Source organism: Manduca sexta, chromosome 9 (genome assembly GCF_014839805.1).
Source record: "Manduca sexta isolate Smith_Timp_Sample1 chromosome 9, JHU_Msex_v1.0, whole genome shotgun sequence".
Classification (NCBI taxonomy): Eukaryota; Metazoa; Arthropoda; class Insecta; order Lepidoptera; family Sphingidae; genus Manduca; species Manduca sexta.
The window spans coordinates 5,079,273-5,092,702 of NC_051123.1; the positions used below are offsets into that span (position 1 = coordinate 5,079,273).

At 37.5% G+C, this 13,430-nt stretch overlaps 1 protein-coding gene across 1 annotated transcript; it reads right to left on the reverse strand.

Moving 5' to 3' along the window:
• Positions 1-110: 110 nt before the first annotated feature.
• Positions 111-11,555, reverse strand: LOC115443271 (AP-1 complex subunit beta-1). Its single transcript, XM_030168618.2, has 18 exons — positions 11,499-11,555; positions 11,140-11,281; positions 10,123-10,293; positions 8,284-8,481; positions 7,738-7,855; positions 6,987-7,177; positions 6,112-6,294; positions 5,340-5,522; positions 4,552-4,746; positions 3,837-3,929; positions 3,369-3,490; positions 2,797-2,987; positions 2,252-2,343; positions 2,002-2,106; positions 1,557-1,695; positions 1,213-1,330; positions 984-1,110; positions 111-876 (listed from the first exon to the last, which is right to left on the reverse strand). The coding sequence occupies exons 2-18, from the start codon at positions 11,245-11,247 to the stop codon at positions 475-477; spliced, it is 2,736 nt and encodes a 911-aa protein (XP_030024478.1). The 5' UTR covers positions 11,248-11,281; positions 11,499-11,555; the 3' UTR covers positions 111-474.
• Between the last annotated feature and the right edge of the window lie 1,875 nt (positions 11,556-13,430).

Sequence of the window (13,430 nt, forward strand, 5' to 3'; positions counted from 1 at the left end):
ATTATTAGTAATCTTATATTGTCTCGACTATAGAGGGATTTGATCGATTTATTCCATCATATAGTGTTCATGCTTATTATTCAGGACTTGAAGTAAAACAACGCAATTTATTTAACATAAACTTATTTAATTTCATATCTTATAAATATATCGATACTTAAATATGAAACATTAATACATTATAACATAAGTATATTAACTATAATAATAGATTACTTGACAATACAAGCCAAAATTGAATAATATTTTATTGTGGCTCAACTGATATTCAAGATTAGGTAGGAAACCACATTTTCGAATTATTTACTGCGTCAAAAAGTATCGATAAAAATTGTTGAAGTTACATTTGCTTATTACTATTATATAAACCATCTCTCATTCTCAGTTACATTCACACCACAATGGAATTTACATGCCAAGTCTTTAACATGGGAATACTTTGATCCAAATATACATATATCGATATCGATGAGATTACGACTTGATAATAGCTTCATAAGCTTGGAATATACAAGTGGCGACCTCCACGGTCCGCGATTTCAAACTGAGCGTCGCTTCGGGATTGCCAGGTTGGAGTTTTAATTCCAACAGGACCCATATATTGTTGGTGAGTTTTAGAGACTGGTAGAGCATATCTTGGCCTTCTACGTTTCGTTTTGCGATGGTGAATATATTGTTAAGGGTCATTTTTTGCGCGATGGTGTCAGCATTGCCGACAACGTTTGATAGTGTGTGTTGGACCTCGTTGGCAGCTGGTATCTCCTTCCAAGTGGTGAGGAACACTCGTTTGTCGAGCTGGCCGTCTTCGGTAAACAGGATGTGCGCAGGGATGAGACATGCAAAGTAGAACACGTCGACGTTGTTTTTGATCGCAACCTGAGAATATGTATGACAATTCCTTTAATGCATTTTATTTTCAAAAGAAGAATGATTAACCGTTCATTAGAATCAAAATAAACTATTTTAAGGTGGATATAATGTACCTGTAAGTTGTTGAGTGGCTCCATGCGTTGTACAGGTCCTGTAGTGGCTAATGCTAATGGCGCCTCCGCCGACGTGCCCGCACTTAGTACACCCACAGACAAGCCGCCTACAGGATAGACGCCGAAACTGGAATTAACAATGAATATTAGGTCACATGTAGTTCATTTGCTACTATAAAAAGTTTCAATACTGAGCATAATGTAATTCAAATAATTTTAATTATCTTACCTGTTTTTGTTCAGCTGTATGGCGAATCCGCTCATCGCCTGCATGGCTTTGTTGGTGAACGTCATCTCCATGCGAGGCTGACCGTTCTGACGGATGAATGTGCCCCAGATTTCGAGACCTGAAAGATTAGGAGTTCAAAAGATTTGTAAGACACTGTAGGTAATAATTAAATCTTACATACTGAAGTTTAGATACAATATCTTTTCTATTATTTTTTCGTATTTAATATAATACAACCTATAAGAGCAATCGTAGGTACAAAACCGCGACTTGGTGAAGTAGAAGTAGTTAATTCTTTCATTCATGAAATGAAGCAGATGAAGGAAAGCCTTTATTTTCGTCACCTTTTCCCTTGTCGGCCGGCAGCCAACACTGTTTAGGCGACACGTAGCAGGCGGGCGCGGCGGCCACGCCGAAGATGTCTCCGAGCAGGCCCGTCGTGCCGGAGGATGCTCCCGCCGCTGGCTCCGGACCACCGCCCAGCTGTGAACAAGGAAACGTTACATCACGAGTGTATTTTTTATACTGTATAGTGCGTCTCTGAAACATCTTCGAAATAAGCGCTAGGCTTAGAGTGCAAGTACTCTGCGCATGAGCAATATTGTGTAAATGCAACGTCTTCATTTGGCTGCTATGTGTCGGTCGCAGTGCCGTATGCCTGCAACGAATTTGTAGGCGCCCTTATCTCACATTGCACAATAGAGAAAAGTGATTTGCATATGCGTAAACTAAATTCATAAAGCACGCGTGTTATGGGAACGGGTGAGAAAAAAAATGAAGAATATTTACCAAAACATCCAAACCACCGGCCAGCAGATCCAAGTTGGAAGAAGGTGCGGGCGCTGGAGGTGGACCGCCAATATCCATCGACAACAGGTCGCCGATCAGAGACTCCTATAAAGGCAAAGTTTGTTCATTATTCACTACACAGAGAATGATGTTCCCTCAATAACTATTGTTCTATAAAACTGATATTCGTAACATGCAGTAGTAAACAAGCTACTTTAAACAGTAATGATTATGTGTATAGGTGTGGTACCTGGTTGGGTATGACGGTGGGCTGCGGCGCGTGCGGCTCGTCGGCGGCCGCGCCGCGCGCCGGCAGCGACTTGCGCACGCCCGCGCCGCGACCTGCAACACAATACAACACATATTACGACATATATTCATATCCATGTGACACAGTGTTCAACTGCTTATACATTTTGCATACAGTAAAAAATATTAACTGTGTAGCGAATACCCCTATTCAGCGACGGTCGGGGCAATTCGAGGCGCGTGCCCGTGCGCTCGTTTGTCCTCCCTTAATCAACGTCGAGGTGACACATGTTTCACGGTACCCCCGGCCGTGTCGTGCGTATGGCCTGATTTATTGTCACACTTATTACTAACTTGGTGATAATGTTATATGAGTTATATTATTAAGGTTACAGCATTATTATCAAAGTAATGCATAATTTAATTGTCGCGCTAACTAGTCTGTAACACTACCCTACAACAATTTTCTATAGACTTGAATAGTGCATCCGCAATACATCATTCATTTTATTAATGAACTTTCATTCACCCAGCAGTCACAAATACCTTCAACAAACGCGGTTGGCGGCTTGTGGTACACGGAGGCGAGCGAGCTGATGTGGCAGATGAGCTCGTCGAGGAGCGTGGGCTCGAGCAGGTCCGTCTCCTCCGAGATGAGCGGCTTGTCGGCGAGCACCACCTCCTTGGCCGCAGCCGGGTCGGTGGACAGCAGACGCCAGTAAATGAAGCCACGATCTCTGTAGAATAATTTCTATGTTTACGCGCATGTTAGATATTGAAATTAAACTATTTTTCGGATTTTATCGTGGTTTTTATATCCCTCCCGTGACGACGAAGGCTGCAAACGGAAACGTCGGGAGAAAAAGTAAAATATAAAAACGCGATAAAATCCGAAAAATAGTTTAATTTTAATGTCACGATCTCCGATGAAATATTTTACCAATAAAGCTATGACTGATGTCACTGAAATAATTCTATGTTGAAAGATGAAGTGATTTTGTTTACTTGCCGACGTGTTGACAATTTAATATTTTAATTATTTTTGAGTGTCAATCTAAAACTATTGTCATTACTTTTACCTATCATATAAGATTTTAATGCAATCTTAAGATAAGTACCTGAGATCTGGGTTGTCGGAGTCCTGTGTGGCGAGACTGAGCACGTGCTGCACCAGCTCCTGTGTGTCGGCGGGCCGCTTGAGGAACAGCTTCACTACCGCCGTCAGCAGTTGCAGTTGCACCTGGATAACGATAATTATGTCAAATACCTTCTCATAAAAATATGACTCACGTCAAGTTTCACGGCCAACTTCCGTGCGCACGCGCTTAATATAGACTTCGCAAGACGACAAAATATATTTTTTAGTACCTTTCAAATTCATTTCATTCATTCTGTAATGTTTTTTCATGGTATGCCAAAACATATTATGATCATAAAATTTCCAGAATTAAAAACATATTTGCATCTGAACTATTATGATAAACAGAACATTAGAAAGAAACATGCAATACTAGTATCAGAATGGGTTTGTCAACTAATTTGAAAGCTCTAGGTTCATGTCTTCAGGCAATAAGCTGGCGATATACCTGTGCGTTCTCATCGTGGAAACCTTCTAGGAAAGAGTCCAGCAGCTCGTCAGCGTTGTCGATACGCTCTGCATACTCGCCCACAATCCATACCTGAAAATATACTCATAAGTTAACATTTGGCATGGGGAATTTGGGTACAGAATTCGAAGACAAAGGTATTGAAAAGTGAAAAGTTAAACCGTTACCATAGCGATACTTACACGAGGCGAACTAAACGAGAACATCGAGGTCGCATCGATAGTTTTATATTGAGTAATTTTAGACAAAAAGAAATCCAAGCTATTTTAAATCAAAAGTTCGAAATAGCTGCAAATTTATTTTGTAACTTAAGTATCATAATGCAAGGGCACAGTTATTTATTTTATAGGACACGTCATTCCCATACATAATGTTAGCGTTAACGATTGTAGAAAGGCATCTTGACTATGGCCTGTCAGTATATTAACTAAATTTACTGGTTTATATTTTATATTCGCTCAGTTAGCGACTACCGTACACAAAGTGTTAAAACCTGCCACAGTGATTCACGTAAGTGTGTCACGTTCCGGGATCAGCCTGTGTATATCCTGTACCAACAGGCCGGCATAATTGTGTCGATTACCGAAGGATAATCGTCTCTCATCAGACAACATTTTATTCGACCCAACTCCACTTACCATCAGGTGCAGTGGAGAAATTCTGCCGCGCTTGTATAAAAAAAAAACCGACTCACCATCGAAGCCCTGGCCTCGGGCTCATCAAGTGTATCCAGATTCTCACACAGCGTGCTGATGATGCTCTCGTACTTGTTGGGGTACTTGCGGAAGATGTCCTTGATCACCACTATCGCCTCCTGCACCACATAGTTCACTTTCGTCTGGATCAGCTCCAGGAGCGTGGAGACGCAACGTTCTGCTGACGGTTCAACCTGCGAATAAATACTTAGCATTAGATCCTTATCTTTTTTCAGGGGAATGTAGAAAGAAGTATTTAGCGAGGTTTATATGGCCGAAAGAGAAAAACATATATATGGTAGGCCGAAGTATATAAGGCAGGCCGAAGTATATAAGGCAGACCAAAGTATATAAGGCGTGGCGAGGTACATCTAGCCGTAAGTATTTGTGCATTCCGCTGTCTTGTATTAGTAAGGCCTCTCGATGATTCTGCGCACTCTAATAATCATAATACAGCCACATTACGAAAATAACCACTATCAAAATGATTTCTTATGTTTACGCGAATGTTAGACATTAAAATTAAACTATTTCTCCGGATTTTATTGCGATTTTAATATTTTAGTTTTCTCCCGACGTTTCGAAGACTTTGCAGTCTTCATGGTCACGGGGGGGACTGAGGTGTTGTTCATCCGCAAAGTCAAAGTTACAATATCGACCTACATTTTACAATTATACAACTTTTAAAATTTTAGCTGTCGGTGGTCCGATCTACGCAGAATGAGCTCACAGTGTTTTGAAGTCTTTTTAAACACTATCAAACTTATAATCGATCCAGTCAATATACCTTGATAGCGCATCTGCCTATGGCCCGCACGGCCTTCCTGACGAAGTCGACGTCGACCTCGGTGGCGTACTCCTTGAGTTCGCCGAGCACCTGCGCGATGTTGGCCTGCGACGCCAGGCGGATCATGATGTCCAGCTTCTCCAGCTTCACGTATATCGGATCGTTGTACTTTACGAAGAACACCTGTTAGGAAAAATATATTGGATTAATAAGAATACCTATTACGGCAACAAAATTAGTTTTGCTGAGTTTTTGTTACATACATGATGCGTCATGTGCGCGTCAGTTTTACGTTTTTGCCAGCAATGAGCCAATTATGGCCATTGATATTTTTTTATGGCAACTTATTCCTCTAATATCACTGTCCGTGTCAACTTTCAAATTCATGTTTTGACATTATTGTTCAAACACTGATAAAGTTTTTGAACAATTTAAATTACTGGTCTCTTATATGTGGAAGTCTGCCTGGGTAGGTACCATCGCAATGTTTATTTCTGTCGCCAAGCACCAGTGTGTAGTCACTGTTGTGTTCCGGTTTGAAGGACATTGCAACTACTGGACATAATAAAACTTAACATCTCCATATCTCAGGATGACGAGCGTAGTGGAATACCAAACAATACTTTGTAATTCAAAGTGTTGGATGGTGTTTCTACTGTTTATGGGCGGTCGTATCGCTTACCATCATGCGAACGGCAAGCTCATCTCGTCATTCAAAGCGTTAAAAAAAAATAATTAAAACAAAGTAAAGAAGTGATTTAACAAAACATACCTTCATCTCATGTTTCAATATATCAGGTCGTTTCTGCACTACAAGGTTGATGTTCCTCAAGGCCACGTACTGCACTTCAGGCTCGGCGCTGAGCAGCGTGACGAGCGGCGGCGCGAGCTTGCGCGACAGCGTGCTCACCAGCTCCGTGTCGGAGGACACCATCTCCATCAGCTTCATCAGCACCTGATGATAATATTCAATGTGAAATTTTGCGTTTTTAAAGGATTTATATTCTTCATTACTTCGGTTTCATAATATAATAAACTCGTTTTAATTGATTCTTCATTTACGATATTAAAAAAAAATATAACAAGCTTACGACTATTACAGATTTCTAGACAGCTTGGGCTTTTGGATACACTTTTACCAAATATTTCAAACTACCTACATTATTTAGGTTCCCACAAATAAGCATGAACAGTATTAAATATTGTTTTACATATATATTATATAGATTACTTGCATTTTATTCACTATAAGAAAATTAACATTTTCTGTTCTAAGAAAATCTCAAACAAATATATAGATCATTTCATCCATGTAGACGCTCCCCACTACATTCCCTAATCGCTCACAGTGTGCGTGGGTAGCATGAGTCACACGCACACTACCATGGATAGCGTCGAGGCCGAGTTTTGGATCAGTCCTCTAACCCTGTGACAACCCGCAACACCCCCCCTTAAAAAGTGGTGGGGCGCGTCTTCGTGGATGAAATGATCTATCAGTGGCGAACAGTCCATATAACCCGATTCCTGCCGGCTTCCCTTTGGTAATTAGTGTAAAATTAAATTATCTTTAGAATGATTTGCAGACCATATATATATGCATATCATCGGTACGTATGTATAAGTTGTGTTGTGTACAAGCGGGCTGACCTTGACGGCGGAGAGCACGACGGCGGCGTTGGCGTGCGCGAGGCGCGGCGTGATGCGCTCGCAGATGGAGTGCGCCTCGCGCGCGTCGCGCGGCGCGTAGTTCGACAGCGCGTCCAGGATGAACACCTGCCCCCACTCTGTGCACTCGTTCAGCGCCGTCAGCAGCTTGTTGATCGTCGGCGCGTTCATTTCTGCGTAACCGCTTATATGTTAGTACGATGATTCAATAAAAACTTTGTATGATTACACCGTACATATTTACATGGCACGCGTCAATTACTTATAATATTGTAATTAGTTAGTTCACAACCATACCGCGACCGCATCGCACATATTATCATTATCACCATTTGTGAGCTCAATACATCAGTCAAAAAGCAGTTTAAAGTGTTTTAATTATACAAGTCAAATAGGTCTTCAACTTAACAGCACCCCAAACAAACTGTACTAAACTTAGAACGAAGTACAAAAATAACAAAACTGACTTACGTATAGCAAAAAAGTAACAAAGCTTTAAATGTTTTTTTTTCTAGTTAATAGTAATTGCACTTGTTATTATAATTCTAATGGTACAAATAAATACACATATATGCTAGTTTTATCAAGATTCTATTTCATTACTGCAGTATTTAACATGTAATTGTTTTATATTTTTGATATTCTTTGTTACTATACAATGAAATTAAACAATAATTTTATAAGTTTTTCTTTTTCTTAAATTTTCAATGATTAAACAGTAGGCGATACTCACCAACCAGAGGCTGTCCAGAGACACTGGCTTCATTGATCTCAGAGAGAGCTGCCACAGCATTAGCCACCACCATGGGGTTCGAGTCGCTAAGTAAATCCTTCAATTGGTCCAAGAATCCCTACAATAGAAAACAAATATAAAAATTTACTCATATTCTGTATATTTATATTTTATATTTATTTATAATTTTTAAGACAAATAAATCTTAATTAAAGCCTTTTATTCACGTAATTATTTTTTTATACACATTCATAGCAAAGTGACTTCACTGTATCAGGGGCCTTATTCCCTATCTTTGTGAAATTAGTGTGGAATGGTATCCTTTACCCAAATTTCTATTGTCATAAACGCAATGAGGTGCGTTACGTGATTGATACAACTATCAAAATAACGTGTGGCATAGAATCAAAGGCCGATAAGTGGAGTAACATCCTCATAGAGTATCGACTGACGAGAGATGGCTATCCCTTGCCAAGCGACATATATCACCGGCCTGTATTGTCATTTCTAAAAGTTTATTAATATTAATCAAAAAATTACACTCACCTGGTCCTCAACCATGCTAGAGGATATATCATACAGCTTAGCAACGCAAACGGCTGCAGTCTTCCTCACATACGGGTCCTCATCCTTCAAGCACTTCCGGAGCGGTTCACACAGATACTCGGTGATCTTGTCCACACGTATGCAGCCCATGGTGCGTACAGCCAGCGCCCGTATCAACGGGTTTGAATCCTCGCAGTCCTGGAGTGGCAACGCGGTTTGCATACGGTATTGGGGAGCGATACGAACAAAAGAGAAGCGACACATCAATAATACTGAAGCAATTACCACTATAAGCGTTCTTACAGTAGAAACCCATTGTTTGTTTGTTTTTTTTTATTATACAAAAATTATGAAATAAATAAAATATTGAATATTGTATGAGTAGATAGGAAATGTCAGAACTGTTTTATAAATGTGATAATGGTTTGGATTATTGACATACAATGTATTTAAAAAATACCTAAAAGTCAACAAAAAATAGGTAAAAACAGGAATTTGTATCTGTTTCTAACGGTCCAAAAGGGGTCAATGTGTTAGTGTTACCTTTATCTATAGGGGTTCTACTGTATAAGAGGTACATATAGATAACAGCTGATGTGCTACTATTCAGAATAAAATATATGAGGCATGGAATCGTTATTTCATATACATTTTATAAACAGCTCTTGCATAATATAATTAACGCTTGTTATAATCATTTATGTAGATTTACACATTTATTGTGCTTATGATGAAATTTATATTTTTTTTTTCACTGATCAGGTCCACAAGCATTGAATTTGGTTTTTAATTAATAAAATTTTCAGAATTATTACAGTTGTATCTAAATCTATAAAAATTTAATTTTATGTTATTGAAATATATTATTTAATGTTAAAATATATTGGGTGGTTAAATTAAAATCATCAAATTCTTATAAAATTCAAATCAAATGTAATCCAAATTGGAAGTTTAGCAAATTCTATTTTATTGTCAGCAATAAACAGAACAATTTAAAAAGAATAATATTTACACAAAATTACAGACTTATACACTACATAATTACTATAAAATTAAACTAATATTATAAAACTACAAACACATTGGAATACTTAAGTTTCCTTAATTTTTGTTTGATTTACCACAATTTTTAAAACATAATGCTTGTGGCCAAGACCGTAAGTTCATGCAATGTTCAAGCATGCAGGATGATACATCGGGGTATTCTCATGTGCTCTGCATACAAAATTCACTGACTATCCTACTTTTTTTTTCATAGAATGTGTAAATCTACTATATAGATGAGTCGATTGGATTTCTTTGGATCATGTTTACCTTAACAAGCTGGTATGTTGGTAGATCCTTCCACCCATCATTATACGGACACAGTAGATGTTAAAATGACAAAAAACACAAGTCACACTCACACAAGTCACTACTCTACGTAATACTTAAATAATCATGTTTATTAATATATTTCTTTTTTTTATCATATGTTGTTTTTTTTTCTGCACAATGTTTTAAATCAAAGGGATTCGTGTTATCAACTCAATTTAAAAAAGTTTATTGTGTGGATACATTTTCAGAGCTTTTGAAAAAAGCGTTTTGCATATTTTTAATACACAAATACCCATTTTTTTTATAAGACACATATGTATTTAGTAAATATATTTCTTTACCTCAGAAAAAAACTGCTTTTTAGGGACATTTATCACAGTGATGTTCTTATTAATCCTTACACAAAATCACTATACCTAAACACATAAGACCTATAATAATTATAATATAGAATTTCATATAGTAAAATATAATTATATAAGAATCTAAATTATTGTTTGTAGTAAATAAAGGAACACATACCTTGACAAATGTGTTGACAGCCATGATGGCCATATCAGGCTGCGATTTAGCATAATTCATCAAATACAAGTACACCAACTTCTTCAGCTCGAGATTATCCGTTTGCATGCAGTTCACCACATCAGGGAACAGTGCGGACACATCTTTACCCACTGTCATTGATGCTATGACCTAGGACAATGTTTCAACATTAGTTGTCATCTTTTTATCTATATAGACAGAGCAAAATTATCCCTCTGCATCGAATGATAAGTGGAGTGGATTTCCAATAGAATGTCGTTTACTATGGATCTGACAGTCTGTCATCTGTCTGTTCATCTGGAATCCATAATAGACGATCTATACTAATATATAAAGCTATAGAGGTTGTTATTTTGTCTGAACACACTAATTTCAGATATACTAAACTAAATTTAAAAGTTTTTCACTAATAGGTAGCTACATATAATATATAATTATAGTATATTAAAATATATCCCAGGAAAATATTTATTATCTTTTGAAAATCTTTTTCCACAGGCAGTGCCACAGAAAAAAGCTAGTAGTGATATAAATTCATTCTTCCATATTTAGGATGGAGCCTGTCTTCAAATCTTAGGATATCAAGCTAGTCATAGAATATTCTCATTAAAGTTGGGTTTTGTATATGAATCAATCAACTACAATTGTTGGATTATACTCAACATTTTCTAGGCAATTGTGGTACAAACAAGCAAAGGTATATAATGGTAACATCATTATGCAATTTAATAATACAATTTTATATTTTAAGATCTTGTTTGGTGGTAAGATACGAAGTCATGTTGTGATGCTACCAACCATAACTAGCCCTTGGTTACAAGGATATTATTGGATGCAGTCAGTTGTTGTAAAACTTATGTAGACTATATTCTATGCTAATCAACTATTCATATGTACTGACAGGGATTGACCAAGTATAAAGTCAATAAGAATGCTTTCTCTTAGTTGGTAATGCTGACTCTTACGTGATGACTCAATATTGAAGATATGATTTACCTTTTTAACTGCTTCCTTCTTCTTTTCTTTTTTGTCACTGTTCAACTCCGATTTCAGCTCAAAGATCTCCCCCTTCTTCGTCGTCGTGAAGTATCTTGAATCTGTCATCTTCCTGCTTTTATGTAACTAATGCGATTTGCACCTATTCGCAGTAGAAAAGAGAAAATATTTTAAAACACCCTCGCCGAAAAATCAATACTTCGTTTTGACAACTTCACAACTTTTACAAGATTTGTAATTGTAACCGTAATTTGTGGAGACTAGTTTAAGAATTAAGTAAATTTATGCATTTGAAAATAAAATTAGCATCTATTAATAAGGAAAAATAAATAATTTCGTATAAAAATTTGAGTCCGTACTTTTGACACGACAGAAGGGGCGTAAAATAGGGATGTGATTCATCTGTCGCAAATTTGTTGACAATGTGGCGTAATTTGAGCATCGTATCGATATAGTAGATCACATTATATATCGATTTTTTACTAGATACGAAATTATGTGATTTAATAAAATTAAATAATGTAATAAATTTAAAATAAACATGCTTTCTAGCATTTTTACTAAGAAAGAGAAAAGAAAAAATATAATCGTATCGATTTCTATGTTTTATGGTAAACTAATTATGAAGTTCTTGGTTTGCTTCATGCTTGCTTGAGCATTGGTGAAATTGTGTGTTGGCACATGTTATTATATATAAGAAATTTATAAAATTAAGTCGCTAATAAGAAGATCTACGCACTTTCTATTGCTTTTTGCATTTTTATAATGCGCAAAAAGGACATCAATTGGTAGATCTACCAAGCAAGCACGTAAAATTAAAAAATTACGCGCAACGGAATCAAGCGAGCAGCGTCAAGCTTCCTAGCTCCTAGGAGGCAGATCGTTTACGAGTCGCTGAGTCGCACGCATCAGAATCTGAGGAACAGCGCCAAAGAGAATTAAACAGCGCGCAGCAAGACATTTAGCTAATCGTGTACGAACAGCTAAAATTCATGCTTTAAGATTAAATCAGCAGCGATCTGCGAGCTTATCGGAACGTATAAAAGATAATATTCAATCGCGTGCAACAGATAAGCAACAAGTTTAAATTATCTAGAAGCAATTGCTTGCACTGGGATTAGTAGAGTAGCTATAAGTACTTATGACGGTTTATTTCGGCCAATTTCATTCATTTCGCTGAAGTAAAGTTCAGCATGTGTTCGAATCATTAAAATAAAATTTAAAATAAGTATATATTTTATTTTTGGACGGACTTACAGTGAATTTTGTGCCGAAAATCGTACTTCTACATTCTAAAAAAAAATATTATAACACATGCCAGCTTTTGCTTATCAGCTAGCAGGTACCTATCCAATATTTCCAATCAAAATACTTATAAATCATTAAGTTTATATTGTAGAAATAATACCTAAAAAAATGCACTTATGGTTTTTTTTATTCCAAATTAGCTTTTGCTCGCAGCTTCGCCAGCCTGAAAGAGTTTTCCGGGATAAAAGTCGTACTACATATTTTTCCGGAATAGAAAGAATATCCTTCCCGTGGTCTCAAACTATCTCCATAAAAATTCTTTAAATGTGGTGCTCCAAACGATTGCCGATAAAATTTTGGATGATTTCTCGCAACATACTTTGAGTAGGTAATTTCTTTGAATGAAGAAATTAGGAATCTTTTCTACATATCTTTCCGAAGTAACCATTATCTAAATCAGTCGGTCGGTTTGTCCGTAGGGCGAAGCAGCGGCCTCTCTAGGCGCCAAGAGCCCTGACTCTGCCCCTGACCTCCTACCTAACCCCCTGGGCCACCCCTTCTGCAGCGCCTTTGGCGTCTTTAGGGTGGATTGGATTGCTCGGCGTTCCTGGGAAGGCACCAAAAGGCACTACGGCCATATCATATTTGTCAGAGAAAAAAGGCGCCGAAAAAACATTTCATTCGGGGCGTAAATGAATACTACACGGGTTTTTCATTCTTTATTCATTTGAGCATTTAGGACAGTGTAAATGATAGTGGTTACTAAAATCTCGATGCGCAAAAGTAAAAAGTCATTATTTATTATATATTATTTGTATATGTCGCCGCAGCACTGGTGAATTTCCGGAGCGATAGTGGCGCCATCTATTATTACATCGAGGAAGTATTAGAAAAGGAGGGAGGTCGATTGTTGCCAATATAAGGACCGGCCGAACGACGAGAGCTGTCTTGTACGAGTGTTGGTTGAGTGTGGTTGGAGTCTTGTACGACTCTAGTAGTAGTCTTCATTAGTCTTGTTTGGACGCTCGAACCGAGCACATTGT